Below are 19,856 nucleotides of genomic sequence, written 5' to 3' on the forward strand. Positions count from 1 at the left end.
CTGCAGTCAGAAGCGGCGAAACAAGCTATAGTACAATGTTACGTTGATGGTTAATTATTTACCTTCAATTCATTATTCTAAGTGTTTGACAACATTGTGGAAAGGATCCCTACAGATGTCGACCTTTTTGTTAAATAGTGAGATCCTTTTTCTTTAACGTGAAAAATCCCCAAAATTGCTATGGCCAAACCTACCAGACTCCATTTAAATTAACAGTAATTTTATCATCAGATAACACACTTCATTAAAAGTCGACAGAAACAAAATAAAACTATTAAAAGCTATCTTGTTTCGTCTGTCCACTGATCTAACAATCACCAATTTGGTTTGGTTAAAATTAGGCTTGCATTGCCAGACCTTTTTCTGGCTAGATATACGCAGCATTCTGGGATGGAAGAAAAACTTGCTCTGGTTCATTGGCATTTCCTAAAACCAATCTCAAGCATTTTGAGTGATGCTAAGCGCCAGACGGCGCAGTGGTGCCTCTCGAATTAGCTTCAAGAAGAAAATTGTTTTGGTGGAACGTGTACATTAAGTTGTTTTAAGGTGTAGACACATATAGCCGACCGCCGACCGTTGACAGAAAACCCCGTCGATATGATCAGTCGCGTGCCCGAGGTCCAAAAACTGCCACAGAACAGAACAGACCAAAAAGACGAGAGGAGACGAGACGTAATACATCTCTATAACAGCAGGCGGCGCTAATCTGTAATGTTGCCCAAGAAATGAAAACCGGCAGCTGATTGGACGAACGCGTCACATGGGTTTATTTTCTCCGGAAATTCAAAGCCAGACTGTCATGGCGGCCGTTCAGAATACGATCTCACATTGTACTAAAATAGTTCACTGAAACATGTTTCTGAAAACATTTTAAGCGAGAAATAGGCCATGCAGTTGCTGAATCTGTCTTCATTTCAGCTCAACAAAGGTCAGTTTAAAAGATTTCCATCAGATTTTGAGAGGCTCGAGTCACCTCATTCCGCTCGTCATTTCCGGGTGAGTCCCGATTTCCCTGCCGCCGACCGAACATGTCAGGTCGGCCAAAATGAATGCCGACAGCCCCCCAAACGGACGACGGCACAGGACACACCGAACAGACTTGAGTCACTGACCTCGCCAGACTGTCTAACAGCGCCCTTATTCATTCAACAAAAACTCAGATTGGAAAGATTGTCTAGCTAGCTGTCTGGATTTACCTTGCAGAGATCTCAGGAGCTGTTAAAATTCCAACACATTTTTGTGTTATCTTACTGTGCCAGCATCTGTATAACAGACACTGCATGTATTGTGGTTTGACCTAAGGTCATGAAGACGGTATTTTCAGGCTGTAGGAACAGGATGGCGGCGACACATTATCACACCTAGACTCAAGCGTACTTAGGAGTTTCCTGTTCTTAAAGTTTCAGCTTATCAGTGACCGATTTGGGTGTTCCTCTTTGAGTGTTCTTCTTTCTGTGTAGAAAGGATGCTGACATTCTGCATGCACTTTGAGAGCTCTTTTTCTGCTTGAAAGTAATGAAACAAACAAAGACGGTTTGGTTTTCCTCATCTTTTATTATTTATGACATCTGTACTCACTTTGCTACATAGAAACTTCCACCACAATCGTTAAATAGGTAAAAATAGCTTATTACCATATTTGACAGTGCTTACAGTGGGTAAACTTTGGTGACCATATCTACATGACAGCTGAGGTCCAGAGCTTTCTATAACAGGTGGTCCGATGTGTGTAGAACCTTCTGTTGCTAAATGACAATACTTCAAACATGGACTGGGTTAAATATTTCAAAGCAGGAGTAATGTATCCTCTTCAGACTGACATATGTTACTGTCGAGGTTGAGACCTTTCCAACGATGTGTTTGCTATAGTTCTACGACAACGTTTTCATTTTTACATATCATGGAGACCACGTTGCAGGTGATACTTTATAGTCCCCAGAGGGATATCTGCCTTGAGTTCAAATGCTTCACACATAAGACATATTGTTTTATCATACAGCTGACATTTACTTATAATAAAAAACAACATAAATAAAGTGATATGTAGCCAGACTGAAGCATATCACACAGCCACAATCTATTGCTCATCTTTCACAAACAGTGACAAGATCAACCTACACACAACAACCATTATTTAAAGTTTTAAATGAGGTAGGTCCAAATTAGACCAATAGTTTAGAAATATTTAGTTTACATTGGGGTACCCTATATCTTATGCCAGAGGACATGAGCTCATTTGCATGGAGAATAAAGATAGAATGGGAACATATTTCTTGTGTTTGCCTGGAGAGACTGGTTTCTATACCTCTACACAACCTTCATGACAGTAACCTGACAAGCAAGCTTTAAATTAGATGTTTTTAGATATTGCCATGCTTTCTGACTTATTAACAGGGGCAGAGATTGCTATAGGCAAACTAGGTGATTGCCTAAGACGTCAAAAGTGTTGGGGGCGCCGTGTTGCCCTTAGGTCTTCTTCCCATTAATAATGGAATTAGAATGACAAGCGAAAATAAAACATGTTTATTAAACATGATCATCTTAGGGCGCCCCCTCAGCCACACGTTTACTTGTCAACCTGATTTTTAGATTGCATTGATGATTATTGTCGATTATTTCCTAATTGGGGGAAAACTTCAAACTAATGATTTAGTTAGATTTTTTTAAACGTTATTATGGTGCATAACTTACTGGAACAAAGCTGAGCAACGTGTTGTTGCTGGTGACAAAACCACACATTTTGAGTGTGTGTATATATATATATAGATAGATAGATAGATAGATAGATAGATAGATAGATAGATAGATGATAGATAGATATACACACACAGTATGTACATTGAAGCGATACTGGCGTTAAAGACCCGCTGATCACTGTCCGATTCTCTTCCCACATTGCATTGTGGGATATGGGCTTCAAATGCACCCCGCTCGGATCACATTATAGTGTTCTGTTTTACAGCATACTGTATTATTTCACCGGTAATAAGACCGAAATAATATTATTAAAATAAAGAAATGAATACCATGATAACATCTAAATAAATGTTGATAGATGTAGCGTTATACTTTTAAAAATATAAATAAACAACAAAGCAATCCAGCTTCCCTGGCCGAAATAGACCGACATAATAACATTAAAAGAAATATATAAACCATAATAAGACCTCGTGAATAAATGTTGATTAAAACAGCCGTTATTGGTCTAAAAATACCAAAATAAAACTGCCACAGATTTCGAGTTAAAGGCCCGTGTTTTTTCTTTCGTCTGTATCAGATGGTGAGGGATTAACATGAATGTCTACCTGACGGACCCCCCCGTCGAAAAACAATGCAAAAGGTACACTTCTTTTGTTGGAACTTGAGGCCAGGGATCCTTGACCATGCGTCAGACATTTGATGAGTAGGGAATGAGACTGTCTTAATTGTTTATTAATTTTATTTAGTCAGGTGAGTTTGGCGGTGGCGATTTTGGAGCGGTTTCTGGTTAAAAAACACAAATTTTACTCTTTAACAAAAATGTGTATCTCTGTAGGGATCCTTTCCATAATGTTTTCAGACATGAAGCTAAACCTGTCCTATCCTCCCAGTATTTATTTTAGTTGGCCTCGCCACGTTCTCTCTTTACCTCTATAGTCCAAGGGTGCAAACCTTGCATCAGCGGCAGTTATGAGTAGTTTGTGATTCAGAGGGAGATAGTGGGTCGAGGTGACTCATGTACGGACATCTGGTCATCTCAGGCCAGATGGGATCCAGTATATGTCGCTGAAAGCAGTGCTATTTCGTAAGCCAAAAACTTGAGTGCAGACCTTTGCCATCTCAAAACGTTAATGCAGTGTGAATGCAGTGTGAATTTTGCTGGTCGTTAATACATTTCATTTTCATAAAAGGCTTATTAATGAAACTAATTAACTAATTATAACAAGATGAAAAGTATGTAAATCAAAATATTTCTAACACTTTGTGACATTGAAATTAGTACAAAAGGTGAAATTTTAAGATTAGATTTAACAAAAGAAATGAGAGATGCTCTGGAGATTTAATTTAAAGTGCATCAAAGATTAGTTTGTGCTTAAAAAGATTTTAATATCAAGTCTTTTCTTATTGAAGGCCAAAGAGGAAGTCCAGCTCCTGTTTACTTGTTGCTTCATCCCTTCAGCAGCGTTCCAGCCAAACAGAACAAAAGCTGTGATCACACAAAGACTGTGTGTGTGTGTGTGTTTGTGTGTGTGTGTTTGTGTGTGTGTGTGTGTGATAGCTATGACATGTCTCTGTGTGTCAGCTCAGGAGGTTACTGAAGGCCCTGACACACCAATGACTCAATGACCAATCTGATTGGTGGAGCGCTAACCTGGAAATGACGAGTGGGATGAGTCTGACTAACCTGACTCAAAATCGGACGAAAATCTTTAAAATTGACCTTTGTCGATCTGACATGAAGACAGATTCAGCAACTGTATGGCCTATTTCTCGCTTAAAATGTTTTCAGAAACATGTTCCGGTGAACTATCTTCGTAAAATATGAGATTGTATTCCTCCATTATGCTTCGTTGTAAACCTCACGTCATTTCATATCTGTTGTTCTATATCTATGGAGTTCGTGCTGTGCTAAGCTAAACGCTAAAATGTGGTGTTTGTTCATCTGCATCTCTTAATACATCCATGATCTGCATGTACCGTAGTTTCACTTAATTTTTTATTGAAAAGGAATTCATTTACAATATCAGGGCATAGAGAACATGACAATAAGACCTCTCAACATGCATATAGTGAACACAAAAAAAAGGATGAATTAAAAAAAGTTTTAAAATAAAATATGTAACAATAAATTATATAATAAAATAAATCATGAATAGTATATCTCTTAATCTTTACATGGTTTATATATAATGTAATTAATTCATTATTCCTTCATTTTCCCTGTTGCGTTTGCTTAATTTCTAGATCATTGATAAAAATAATGGCAAACAGCGTGGGAGAGAGCACACCCTTGTTCTACACTAAATGGGATTGGAAACCAACCTGCTCTATTGTCAGATGTCTATCTGTGAAGATGTTTTCTGTTTTGTGACATTGACATATAGTACAAAATCTGCTGTTAGGTGAAATTCAAAAAGATTAGATTAAAAAAGAAGAGACTGAGACCAGCTTGTTTCAATGCTCCAGAGTTTTAATTCAAAGTGCATCAAAGATTAGTTTGTGCCAAAAGTGTTCTTTTCACAACATATTCATTCTTCTCTTATTAAAGTGATGGTTCGGAGTAATTCACCCTAGGGTCCTTTGCACCATGACCTCGAGCCAAACACCCTCCCAGAAGCTTTTTTCACCTGGGTCGAACATTGAGAGAGTTAGCTAGAGTAGCGTTATCAGCTGAATAGCTTAGCGCAGGGGCTAATGGTCCCACGTTTGTATCTTGTAAGTTACCCCACTAATAATGCCCGAAATGATACCAAACGTCTACAAGTAGTACAAATAGGTTATGCTCTCATAAAACGATGGATTGGAAAGTTTGTAAGTACACCAGAAGTTTATGAACACTTGCCTGCTCTCTTCAGCTCTCTGTTGTTGCTGCTGCTGCTACCTGCAGTTAGACGAGTGCTTAGGGCCGTCTACAAATTACTACACTGAAAAGAGTTACAACAAAAATATTTATTAATTCAATGATTAAATAAGGTAATGTCTCCAAACTTACCTCAATTATTACTTGTCTCCTGCTAGTTATACTACATTTACATAAACTTCTGGTGTACTTACAAACTTTCCAATCCATCGTTTTATGAGAGCATAACCTATTTGTACCACTTGTAGACGTTTGGTATCATTTCGGGCATTATTAGTGGGGTAATTTACAAGATACAAACATGGGTCCGTTAGCTTCTGGGGGGGTGTTTGGCTCGAGGTCATGGTGCCAAGGACCCTAGGGTGAATTACACCGAACCATCACTTTAAAGGCCAAAGAGGAAGTCAAGAAGTTTGGTTACAGCCTAAAAGAGAATTAAAGATGTGATTACACATGAGACTGATGACGCAGAGAAATCCACACTGTCACACGCTAAGAAGATGTTTGTGTGTGTGGTAGTCACAATTTATCTCTGTGTCAGCTCAGGAGATTCTTATAGGTTTTTGGCACAGACAGAGGGAAGTTTGCCAGAACACTGGAAATCATCCCAGCAGTGGTGCTCTGTGAACACAAGAAACACAGGAGTCATTAAGAGCTTTAATATCTCAACAGAAGCTTCACAACAGTTACTAAAAAATATTTACATGTTGCGAAATGGAGCAATTTGTGGTGTTTATCACCCCATTCATTATGCATCATTTCAGAGTTTAACTCCAACATTGTTATTTATGACTTTTGTCATTTAATTCCATACAGATGTCCTGTTTAATTAATTTGTTGTAATTTACCTCCATAATTCATCCGGAGGCAACCCTGGTTGCCACCTGCATTGTTGGGTTCCCCTGCACACCAGAATGTAAAGGAGAAAGGTCTGCCATCACTCCAGAACCAATTACTATGCTGTAGAAAAGATGTAGAAGTTAAAATGTCTGATTGTATCACTAATCAGACCTTTTGTATGATATATTACCTTCTGGCAGGCAGTGCCTCCAATCCAGGTTATTGGATTAGCATGAGTCTGTTGTGTGATTATCATCTGAATGAAGTGATACTCCTGAATATTGTACACTGATGCAAGGTTTCCTTTCAAGGACTGGCAGTTTTTCTACAGGGGAGACAGACAGACAGACAGACAGACAGACAGACAGACAGACAGATGTGAAACTGCATTTTTATGTGGTCTCCTCCACCAGCAGGAGGATGGAGGTTTGGCTCAAATATTGAGCTGGTTGCAGTAAATATTTGTTGATGAGGTGATGGTAGTTTTGCAGGGTTTAACGTTACTGTTGTACTGTGGTCTCTGCTACAGTGGCAGCTTTAATTAGGAGGTTTTGTCTTTGGTTGCATTTGTTTGATTTTCACCAACACTGTGTACTTCTGTAGCACCACAAGCAGGTGAAAATGTCAATTGAACTGCAAAATATCCCAACATCTACTACATTTTTGGCACTAAATGTGGTTCACACTAGTTGACGGATATGAGTTTTTCATTGGTCGATGCAGATCCCAATATTTAGACAGCAGGACAGCCTATGGCCAATACATAATGCCGATATCATGTCGTTGCTTTTTTTTGCATCTGACAATACACAACAAATGAATAAGAATAACAAATGAGACAACACTGTTGAATTCAAATTAACATTTATTTAACAGTTATTGTCTACATTATCTTTTTAGAGGGTGTTTAGTCATAGGCTATAACTTTCAGCAACATTTCATTTTTGTGTCCCCAAGAAGTCTTCACAGTTACACCTGCTTACTGTCCCACAACCATCCCAAATGACAAATCTGATAAATGATTTACATGTCCGGAGTAAGAGTGGGGGCTGGGGACACCCATAAACTAGTTTTTGTAGCCCTGTAAGCTAGTTTAGCTGGTTAAAGGATTTCTACACTCACTACGTTTACATGCACATATATTCCACTATTATTCCGTATATGACAATATTCAGAATTTGATTCGGGTCATGTAAACTGCATATTCCGTTTGGATATTCCGAATAAGGCCTTTTTCCAAATATAGTATTTTTCTGATTAAGACGTGGGATATGCCGGTATTATTCTGGTTTTAGAGGCATTCTTTGGACATAAATTCCGTGCATTCGGAATATGCGTCTCAATCTGGGTTTTTACCGCTGTTTACATCCTCTTGCCTGTTTACAGCTTACGGTCAGCTCTGTGCGTTGCTATGGTTGCTGTACACAAACCAACCAGCCACCACTTTGCAAGGCTGCAGACCATTGACTGTAAATAAAAAATAGCTGCAGACCCGGTAGAGATGCATGCCCAAAAGATAAGAAGGAGAAACACAAACTTTATCAAAGACTGTCAACAGGTTTTTCCAGAAGGTTGTTGAAGGAATAAAAGAGGGACGCTGTGTTCGCACGGTCGAACAAGTCCACCACCGCTGGAAAACATATTTTGCATGGCTGCATGTAACCGACAATATTAGTGGAATATACTCTTTTATTTGCCATGTAAACAGCTTGGATGGAATATTTTCTTTTAACCCTTGTGTTGTCCTTTGGGTCAAAACTTGTACTTTTAATTTTTAACTTGGTGTTTTTAAAGGGGTGATAGAATGCAAAAGTGATTTTACCCTGACATAGTTGAATAACGGTAAATAGGACATACATATAAGCTCAAAATCCCATTGACATCCCTTTCCTATGAAAATCTCATATTTTGAAACTGCCGCTGAAAACGGGCCAACCTTTGTCACAGCCATGGGTGTATTAAGAGAACGGTCACGCCCCAACATTTACATAGGCTACACAACTGACCTGAGATCAGTTAGTCTTCTGAATCTAGGTCGTGCAGATCTCATAAAATGAATACATTGTTTATATGCTATTTTACCATTAAATTCACTTCTGAGACTTTTTTATGCGAGAAATCAACTATGTAGAGGTAAAATATGGGCCGTTTTACAAAAATGTATGTCTAATTGCAAATTTTGTCCGACTGTGTGTCAGACTTCAGAGGCCGGTGCTGCCTGTGTTGCTGCCTCGCCGCCCGGCCTGTCTTCCTTCACAGACCCCGGCCTGCTGTGAGGTAGATGGAGCTCCGTCACGACTGGCAGCCCACGGCACTCCATACCCGCGCAAAGTCACCGTTTTGGGCTAATGAACTACGAAACGCCGCTGCTCTGACAGAGCTCCAGGGCCTGCAACTCCCCTCTTCCTGCTAGCTAAATGCCCGGTGTGTGTGAGTGAAAGCGCGGTCAGCGAGCTTGTTACGCCAGCATTCTCTTACCACAGGTTCCAGTTACTCTTTTAATGTGTGTAATTATAATGTGTTGAGTTATTTAAACAAACGATTGGAGAAATAAAAGCCGCTTGTCCGTGAGTCTCATTGATAGAGCCTGCGGCTGGATGACGCTCTATCAATGAGAGCTAGCTAGCCTCCTCTTAGAATTCCTCTGGAATTCACAAAAATTCATTAACTTGAAATCGGACACCGTTGTTAGCTTAGAGATGTCTCTCTCTCATGGGTGGGCCAAATTCTCTGGGCGGGCAAAGCAGAGAAAGGGGAGGTAACTTTACTCCTTATGACCTCATAAGGAGAAGATTCCAGATCGGCCCATCTGAGCTTAGGCAGGGGACCATAGGGACCATAGGCAGGCTGGGGGAACTCATTGCCTCATATTTTTTGAGTACTGCTTATTTATTCGGGTTTACATTCAGAGATGATGAATCCCAGTGACTCTTGTGACTTTTCTGAAGCGCCACTACAAGGTTCAAGTTTGTGTGTATGAATAAAATTGAACAAACTATTGGATAGATTGTGATGATATATGGTTTACCATTTATGTCCCCCTCAGGACTAACTGTAATAACTTTGGTGATCTCTGACTTTTCGTCTAGCGCCATAATCAGGTCAACATTTTAATGTGTCAGTGTCAATGTAAAGACATTCCTGTTCTGTGTTTGGTGCTAATTAAAAAATGTTAGCAACATATTAGCTTTAAACAAAGAGTGAACAAGCAGTTTACATTACATGTCATTTAGCTGACGCTTTTATCCAAAGCGACTTACAATTAAGTGCTTTCAACTGTGACAACTCCAGACAAAAAGTAGTAAGTGCAAGTACATTAGCTTTAATAAGCAAAGCTACAAAGACATATGAAAGTTTCAGATGGTGAACCCCGGTATGTTCCGTCTGCCATGTAAGATGTGAGCAATGAGAGCTCAGAGCCTGAGACACCCAGATTCTGGAGTGTCGAAATGAGGATCTGGTGGTTCACTGTGTCAAAAGCAGCAGAAAGGTCCAGAAAGATGATGATGGAAGTGAGAAAGCTGCTCAATGACAGCAAGGAGGGCAGTTTCTGTTGAGTGGCCAGCCTTGAAGCCAGACTGGTGGGGATCAAGAAGGTTGTTCTGGTGGAAATAGGTAGAGAGTTGATTATGAATGGCACGCTCAGAGTCTTAGATAGAAATGGAAGAAGGGAGACGGGTCGATAGTTATTTACATCAGAGGAGTCGAGTGTTGGTTTTTTGAGTAGTTGGGTCACTCTTGCCTCTTTGAGGGCATCGGGGAAACAGCCAGTTGACAAGGAGATGTTTATGAGATAGGTGAGGTAAGGAAGGAAGTCAGGAGCAATGGACTGGAGGTGGTGAGAAGGGATAGGATCCAGGGGGCAGGTGGTTGGGCGGGAAGAGGTAATCAGAATAAGAATTTGATTTGGAGATAGAGGGGTGAAAGAGGAAAGAGTACTGGATGTGATGGATGGTAAGGTGATTTCAGGAGGTGTGGTGGAGAATGAAGAGTGTATGTCATCTATCTTTTTTACAAAGTAGTTGACGAAGTGGGTTGGTAGGAGGGAGGAGGTGGACTGGGGCAATCTAGCAGGTTAGAGAAGATGGAAAAAAGTTTTTGGGGGTTTGAGAAAGAGGATTCAATTTTGGTTTGATAAAAAGAGCTTTTTGCTGCAGAAATAGAGGCAGCGAAGGAGGAAAGAAGAGACTGATAGGTAAGCAGATCATCTGGGTGTTTAGATTCCCGCCATTTCCTTTCCGCTGCACGTATAGTTGATCTTTCAGCACGTACTGAGTCAGATAACCACGGCGCTGGGGAGGACTTGCGAGCCTGTCGTGAAGTAAGAGGGCAGAGAGAGTCGAGAGAGGAGGATAGAGTAGAGAGTAGAGTGTCTGTGGCAGCGTTGAGAGGCATGAGTAAGAAAGAGTCAGATGGAGGGAGGGTAGACAGAGTACATGCCGCCAGAGAAGAAGGAGAGAGTGAACAAATATTACGGCGGACAGGTACGGTGTCTCTTGAGATATGGTTGTGAGCTTGGGAGAGTGGGAGAGAGTAAGAGATGAAGAAATGGTCTGAGGTATGGAGTGGAGTAACAGTGAGGTTGGATGTAGAGCAGTTTCTGGTGAATATGAGATCTAGGTGGTTGTCAGCTTTGTGAGGTGGTGAAGGAGAGAGTGAGAGGGCAAAAGAGGGAGGTGAAGAAAGGTAGCTGACTTCTCTGTCTGGATGTTGAAGTCGCCCAGAAGTACCAGCGGAGGATCAGTTTCAGGGATGTTTGAAAGTACGACGGCAGGAAGGGAACTGTCCAAAATTATTTAACTGTTTCTTATAAATTCAGAATGACAGAAGAACTGTATCGACATGAAATAACAGCAGCATTGAACATAAGTGGAGTTTGACATTTGAGCCAGGGGGGGCAACAACAAAAAACTCATTGTAGCAGCTGAGACCTGGGAACACAGTATGAGCACATATGGACAAAACAAACATGCTAAATAAACATATGTTTATTTTTTAAAGCAGATTTGAAATTACATTGTAACAATTTAACAATTCGCCCTTACGAAATCCAATCACGGCACGGCTGTGTTGGAGCAGAATGACACAGACGGTGGCAGAATGCCCCAACACTTAAATTCAACTAACACGAACAGTGAACAATCAGTGTTGGACCTACAGTGTGTTGAGATGCCTATCCAAACGCAGAAACCAAGCGCAATCACACCATAAAATGTTAAGACACGTTAAGAAAAAAGATCCGTATTTTGCCGTAATCCAATGACATGAAAAAAAGTAATCCACAGCGATCAGTAGATCCACAAACAGAGTCACGGTGTATCCAGCAAGGCCTATACAGCGTCACATTCACCAGTCAGCTCCAAACAGGTGAACGAGGTGAACTTGCCGTTTAAAGAAAGTGGAATAAAACATATAAAAGTCCAAATCTACACAAAACGCGCAATCAATTAGTAAGGTGACAGCAAATTTATATACATGGCATTTAGGCAACCTTTATTGCAACGTTGGCACGGTAAGATGTCCAGACTAGTGCAACAGTAATTATCGTTTTTTGCGTCCAGCATATGCGTCGACAATGGTCTCATGTCCCCTAACGATCAAAAAATATTTCTCCTGTATAGCTTAGGCCTATTTCTTCAGAATGATTAAATGACTAATAAATATCGAACCATATAAACAACAGCATAACAATTGAGATAGCTGATAAATAACCACACATGCACACAAGTCAATTCAAACTTGCTTGGACTTGGGGCTTGTTACAGCAGGAGACGGCGGGGTTTCGTGCTGAACACAGCAAGAATGTCTTGATATTGCAGTGAATCAGTCAGTTCCCTTTCAAATGAAAGCAGGGACAAAGAGTTCAGTCTATCTGTCAACATTGTTGCCCTGGTGCCTGTTTTTATCCGATTGACAGCTGAAAAGAGTCTCTCCACAGTACATGTCGTCATGGGCAATGTGAGGAGGGCCCGCAGGAGACTGTTCATGTTGGGGAAAATATCACGGGGGCATGCGTCGATCACTTCTACTAGTGTTTCTTTTTTCTCGTTTGTGGTATTGTTGGCCTTTGCCTTTCTTTTAAGCTGCTGCACAAACACAGTGTGCTCTGCGTCTTCCACGGCAATGGAAAAGTGCGCGCAGGCGGGCCGGATGAGCACCTTGTCACCAAAGGTGTCTGACCATGGCAAGCAGGCAGCAGCGGCTCTCATAAACCCGTATGTGTCGGGCTTGAAACGAGTGTTCAGCTCCATCATCTGCTTGTCCAGTATGTCATTCCATAATTTCTGTAGGTCCGAGTTTTGCTGTACAGGTGATGATTTGCCCAAAGTAGAATCAACGTGCGTATTGTCTAACCTGGCCGGCAACTTCCTCTTGCGTCATCCACTGATATCCCAGCGCACAATCTCATGTTTATTCATCAGCTCATCTGTCAGTGCCATTACTTTATCAAATGCATCATTTTCATTCCTGAATTGTGTGTAGCTGTCCTTGAGCCCTTCAATCAGATCAATACAATCTGTAACGGATAGTGTGGAAGATTGCAAGCCCTTAGTGGCGTAGTCGCTGACTTCAAATAACTGGTTGAATGTGACAAGCAGAAACAAAAAAAAATTTGTTTGCATTTGGCGCAGTAGGGAGTCAGCTTCAAGTTTTGTTTGGCCAGAACTTTCGGAGAATGTGGCGAGAGTCTCCAAAATAGGCACCTTACTGACTGCATTTGACCATGAGCTCCACCTCACATCACAGGATCTCTCCAGCTCCAGTGTTTCTTGACCTGGTCGCATCTGCTTTTGAATTTCCAGAAATTTGGCATGTCTGTGCACCCCAGTCATAAAGTTATGCAAGCTGTTTATAATATCGAAAAACGTTGAAATGCCAGGAGACACTTTAGCTGCTGTGCACAGGACAAGGTTAAGTCTATGTGAGTTACAATGCACATATAACGCATGGGGAAACGTCTTCTTCAGTATCACATGTACCCCTCCTCTGTTCCCCAACATGACTGATGCGCCGTCAAACCCAAATCCGACGCACAGCCCCGGGTCCAGCTGCAATGGCTCCAGCACTTCCAAAATCTAGCCGATATTGCCTCTGCAGTCATGTTGTCCGTTTCCACAAATCCCACAGCCGTTCTTTCAATGTGCCGTTGTGCAGGTATCTCACGCATACTGCCACTAGCTCTCTTTTTGACAAGTCTTTGCACTCATCTGCTAAAATCGCATAATATGTGTCCGGCTCATCATGCAAATCTGCCTTTATTTTTTTGACAATGAGTGATGCTGCGATTTCCAGTATCTCATTTTGTATAGCGTGGTGCAGTAGTTTACCATTCTTGGGTAATTCATCCAGTCGCCTTTTTATTTCTGGGTCATATTTGGAAACCAGGTCAAGTAGTTCCAAAAAGTTACCCTTGTTTAACGCATCTGGGTTTTCCCGATGCCCACGCAATGGGATTTCTTGTTTTGCACAGAACAGGACGAGATCTATTACCATCATGATGTGGTATATGTCTTTCAATGAAGGACTTGTCGCTGGCATCGTTGTTCAGCTGGTTAATAATATTTCCCCGTCCTGGCTGGTGACTTTGCTTGAAACCATCCATTTTCCCCAGTGCTGCAGCATGTGCCCTGCTGGCTTCATGTTTGCCAAAACCCTCAGAAAAATGTTTCCAGTCTTTGAAGCCCGTATTAATGAATCTATCCTCATAAGCTGCTTCAGGGAAATGACGACAAGACTGACAAAATACAGCCACGGGAATTTTGAGTACCACCTGTCAGAAAAACTCCTATCTTTCCCTGATATGTGTGTGGCTGGGAATGTACGGAGTTTGGGCTGGCTTGCAGGCTCATCTATTGATGACAGGACTAGCGGAGGTTGTGACAGGTCTTCTTGGGGAACGGCGTTTGTGCTAGGCTGCTGAACCCTGTCTCCTCCTATAACACATACAACGCTATCATAAAGTTACCTCTGCCTACTGCCAATATTATTTTTCCCTCCAGAAAATATGCATACAGCCTAACGTTAACGTTAGCCTAACTGTTAGCCTACTTGCCTTGCTGGTGTGAGGGGGTGGCTACGGGAGGACTTGATGGGGAGGGGGCAGCCGAGCAGGATGGTAACTCATTACTTGTAACCGCATTACTTAAAATGCCAGGAGTTTCCTCCTCCTGCTCCTCAGAGCGTTTCTTGCAGAAATTAAATGAAAATAAGCTGCTTTGTTTTGCTTTACATTTCATATTGGCTAATAGCTAGCTACCGATTGCGTCTGTCTCATTCATGGATGTATTAAGAGAATGGTCTCATTGAGCTTGCTTGAAAAGCTTGCGCGCCAACGTCATTCATTTCATTGGATCACTGGCTGGTGACTTAATAGTCCACACGTGGGGTAGAAGCCGCTGATTGACTGAGAAGCTCACTATAGGCCTGGGTCAAAATGGGTGGGCCCATTTTGACCATGGGTGGGCCCATTTTGACCACGGGTGGTTGCGAGCTAATGCGTGGTTTGTAGTATCTCCGAGAGGAAACACGGACAGGAATGGAGAAGCAGCACATTTCCGGATAAAGACACCGAGCAATGTAAGTGAGATATGAGATGTCAAGCCCACTTAACTTCCCACTTAGCCTCCCATGCAGACTCCTGCATAGACTCCTTTGTCTTTGTTCTCCGAGTCTTTGTCCGATGAGGCTGCCGCTTCACGCAAATGCCAATATTAAATACAAGGAGGAGATCGGTGTTTGCTACAGGTGGGGAGGCCACACCCTGGCTAATCAGTCAAAAGCACCTTAGAGTCGTTAACCTCCACTCCCAAAATTCACACTTCACACTAACTAGTTTCACTTTAACAATCAAAAGCACTCAGTATACAGTGATTGCATCAACAGGTTAGCGCTGTCAATGTTAGCATCCTGATGTTAGCATTTTGCTCAAAGCTGCCATGTCTAATTAAAGCTCCTAGCATGACAGTAGACTCATAAGGTCCTATCTTGCACCCGGCGCAGTGAAGCGCAAAGCCCGACGCAAGTGTCTTTGCTACTTTAAGACCGATGCAGTTGTCAATTTCCCGTCCAGCGCCCACGTCGTTTAAATAGCAAATGCACCTGCTTCCATATTTGTGCCCAGGGGCGCAAATATGTAAGGTACAAACACGCCTGGCTTTTAAAGGGAATGGGAGATGACACTCTGATTGGTTTATTGCATGTTACGCCCAAAACACACCTATGAATTAATGAAGACACTAAGTACAAACCTTTTGAACCATGCGCACGGACCCTTTTTTCCGCCATCAAACTAGCAAAAGTGTATTTGGACACGCCCTAAACGCACCTGCGCCAGGCACTTCATGCTGTGCGCTTAGATCGTTAAAATAATGTCTTGTTTGTCCGTTAGTTGGGAAGATATCTCAAATACTACATAATCTATTTTAAAGGAAATTGGGTGGAAAGGTTATTCAATACCAGCAGAATATACTTTCTGATTACCTCAGCGTCAGCCCAATCCATTCCTCTAGGAACGAAGAGGAAACAGCGTTCCCTGAACTCATGCCAAGAAGCAGGACAAGAAGCGCCAATTTGTGTGTTGGAAGCGACATCTGCGTCTATGAAGACAGAGAATCATAAACGGCTGATTTCACTGAGTTATTAATTATATGTTTGTCAGCACTTAATCTACACGTTTCTATGCCTGCACTGTTCGTTATAAAGGTAAATGGTGTAAAACGTGAGAGCTTATAGACTTGTAGAATAGGATTTGAGTACTTGTAGAACAAAACTCTGAACTTGTATTTTGAAATTTTCTTTTTTAAATCAAAATCTTTTTATTTAGTTTTCAGTATAACAACGTACAAAGCTTTTTAATTTGATCTGAATCTGAACTTGTATTTTGAAATTTTCAATCAGAAAATATTCACACACCTATTTAAATGTAAAGTCCCAAAAAATATTCACAAAAGGGTAGATTGATATTTACACAAATACAATTTCAGCTCCAACATTTACTGGACTTTAACTGGAGCTAATTTTCCAGTATGACCACAACTCAGTGATTCCAACCCCACCAATCAGTCACTGTAACATGTGCTCTCTGCATCACAATTTGGCGAACCTGCGCGCCTTGACTTTTGCAACACTTCTTGCGATAAATGTGGTGCAAAACTAATTTGTAGCTATGGACATAGATCTATGGTGGACATAACGTTAATAATAAACGTTAATAATCTGTGGAGCTCTGAGCAAACAGAGCAGGGGAAGCAGGGTTGCTATCGCCCAATGTGGCAATGTTTTTATTAAATTTTCATTAGTTTATTTTTACAAGTGGAATGTTCACAGACAAGATTATTGATCACCTCCCTTCAGAATGTTTGAATTTTGTCACACTCCCAGACACAGTGCATAAATGTTCCTTTAGCCTCATTGCATTTAAAACAAAGGTCAGGTAGATTACTGTTTATGCGTCTGAGATGCGTCACAAGTTTTCTTTCGCTTTTCTGTCCTCTTTTAAGTCCGCCCTCCATGTCTAAAGTCTGGTTATTTGATGTTTCTTTAGAGCTAGATGCAAGCCAGTTACTGTTTATATTGATCAAATCTAGTTAAAATTTCTTCTAAGGATGAGAGTGCAGGAATCCTGACTGATTGGTTTTGCATAGAAAAAATAAAGTTCCTCACTTGGAGATATTTAAAAGAGAGGTCATTACAATTCTATTCACCTACTGTACTAAGGCAAGGCAAGGCAGCTTTATTTGTATAGCACATTTCAGCAACAGGGCAATTCAAAGTGCTTTACATAAAACATTAAAGAGCAGATAGAAAACAACTAAAAACAATTTAAAAACACTAAAAGACAAGAATACAATTTACAGTGCAGTACAAGAATTTAAAGAGAGATAAAGTATGCAAATAAAAGTTACAGTGCAGTATAAGAAATTACTGTTATATGTTTTTCAATGTGATCGTCACCACAAGGCTAAATAATTTTCTTCGGCAAACCCGGAACAGACTCACAGACCGTCTTTTAATAGTCAGGAAACGTGTTAATAGTTTCGCAGACTATTTTTTATTTTGTTTTTAATTTAATAGTCGAGCAGACTATGTCTGTTCAATTGTAATTGTTTAGACTCTCAGCCTATCTTTTGTTAGTATACTATTTATTTTTCAATGTGATCGTCACCACAAGGCTAAGTTATTTTCTTCGGCAAACCTTGTCAAAACCTGGAACGGACTCGCAGACTTGTAGTTAATTTTTGTTTTTAATTTAATAGTCCCGCAGATTATGTCAGTTCAATTGTAATTGTTTAGACTCTCGGCCTATAAAAGTTACAGTGCAGTATAAGAAATTAAACATTAAAGAGCAGTTAAAACAGTTAAACATATAAAAGCAGATAAAATATGTTATTTAAGGAAAGGCAACATCAAAAAGATAGGTCTTCAGCCTTGATTTAAGCTAAGCCATATTTAGAATCCTGCATCCATCTTGCCTGGTTTAAATAAAACATTGCCCTGCACTGGGCTGAATTGTGACAGAGAGTCCAATATGTTCATATTTTCTTTTACCTTATAGCATACATTAACTATATTAAGAACTATAGGGTAAGCAGTATGTGTTCTTAAGTACTTTCTAAAACACTGCCTTCAGCACCTTGGTGTCAGCTCCAAGGAAGCAGGCGGTAAGCTCTAGGTCCTGTAGCTACCGCAAGGCAAAGTCCTGCATTCAGCTGATGCATGTGAATATTTATCTTAAAATATTTAAACATAAGTTCAGAAACAGAACTTCAGGTTTTTGTTCTAACTTACCAGGGCTCAACTCAAGTCTACAAGCTCTCACATTTTGCATTGTATTTACTCAACTTCTCTTATTCAGACAAAGTTAAACACTGATACTCACCATCAGCTGTAGCCAGAGCCATCATGGCACAAACGAGCAGAGACACAGTCAGCATCTTGGTGGCGGAGATAATAAAGATAATTCTTCTTTCTCAGATTCAGCCTGTGGTCTTCCTGTGTGGAGATACTGAACAAGAGGAAAAACTAGCTTTTATATACACGTCTGTTAAAAAAGTATGATACTCTTCTCTTTTCTGTTAATATTAAACTGTTTGCATGGTAGAAAGCCAAAATACTTCTGGCATTCTCACGAGATTATAGTGACCTTGTGAAAAGCACATAATGCTCCTGAGGTCAGAGCATGCGGTTGAGATGCCCTGCCTGACCAGAGATAAGAGACAACATCGCCTTTTGTATTATGACTTCATCTTAAACATAAAAAAGTTTGTAAATTGTATGCTGAAGAGTCATTTCAATTTAAAGAGTTTTTTCAACCTGGCAACCTATTTTCCAATGCTTTTGAGTCTGATTTATGGGAACAGTAATCTGTGAAATCGGTCCAGTATTAAGCAAGACTGCTGTAGTCAGAAACGGCGAAACAAGCTATAGTATATATGTTATGTTAATGGTTAATTGTTTTCCTTCAATTTACACACTGTTGTCATCAGATTTTAAAAATCTAATCGTGTAATGGAAAATGTTATAATTATGAATTATGCTTACTTGTAACAAGAACACATGAACACTGTTGTATTGAAAATGGTTACTAAGAGTCAAACGAGAAACTATTTTTGTGTTATCTTATGGCGCCAGCAACTGTATAACAGACACTGCATGTACTGTGGTTTGAGCTAAGGTCATGAAGACGGTATTTTCAGGCTGTAGGAACAGGATGGTGGCGAGTGCTTAGGAGTTTCCTGTTCTTAAAGTTTCAGCTTATCAGTGACCAATTTGGGAATTCCTCTTTGAGTGTTCTTCTTTCTGTGTAGAAAGGATGCTGACATTCTGCATGCACTTTGAGAGCTCTGTCTCTGCATTCTGCAGCAGTGCGGTGAAACCAGCTGTCCACTCGCGAGCAATAATACTTATGACTCTTCCACATTGCACTCTGATGTTTTGTGAAAGTTGTGTTTATATATATATATATATATATATATATATATATGCATATCTGTATATATCTATGCGTCGGACCCATGGATGTATTAGTCCTGTTGGTGTGTAACTGCTTAAGAGAACGGTCGGACCTGGATGGTCGGATGTGTTGGCGAGCGGCGAACTGAGCGGGAGACGTTAGCGGACCTAAATGAGCTGTTATCCCTCAAAAATGACTTGACTGAGGCAGAGTGCGCACCGACATCTGAAGCTTTGCTAGTTCAGCTGCAAAAGCAACAAGGCATCTAGGTATGCAGCAGTCAGGACCAGCTTTGTGACAAACTAAAAAATCAGTAAGATATTTTTTGAATGGGAGTTTATTAGAGAGTGTTTGGTGTTTGGCATATTGCCCAGAGAAAAAAAGAGACGTTTGAGAACGTGTCGTCTGACATAAAATTAATATTGAGCAGAATTAAGTTTAGCCTATTGGTCCGGCCCTCCACAACAGTCCCTGATTCTCATGTGGCCACTTGGGAAAATGAAT

At 40.7% G+C, this 19,856-nt stretch overlaps 1 protein-coding gene across 1 annotated transcript; it reads right to left on the reverse strand.

Moving 5' to 3' along the window:
* Positions 1–5,876: 5,876 nt before the first annotated feature.
* LOC120560695 (type-2 ice-structuring protein-like) lies at positions 5,877–18,412 on the reverse strand. The gene is made up of 5 exons (XM_039803454.1): positions 18,279–18,412; positions 15,881–15,996; positions 6,591–6,725; positions 6,409–6,520; positions 5,877–6,181 (listed from the first exon to the last, which is right to left on the reverse strand). The coding sequence occupies exons 1-5, from the start codon at positions 18,331–18,333 to the stop codon at positions 6,114–6,116; spliced, it is 486 nt and encodes a 161-aa protein (XP_039659388.1). The 5' UTR covers positions 18,334–18,412; the 3' UTR covers positions 5,877–6,113.
* Positions 18,413–19,856: the final 1,444 nt, after the last annotated feature.

This window comes from Perca fluviatilis, chromosome 6 (assembly GCF_010015445.1).
Source record: "Perca fluviatilis chromosome 6, GENO_Pfluv_1.0, whole genome shotgun sequence".
Lineage (NCBI taxonomy): Eukaryota > Metazoa > Chordata > Actinopteri > Perciformes > Percidae > Perca > Perca fluviatilis.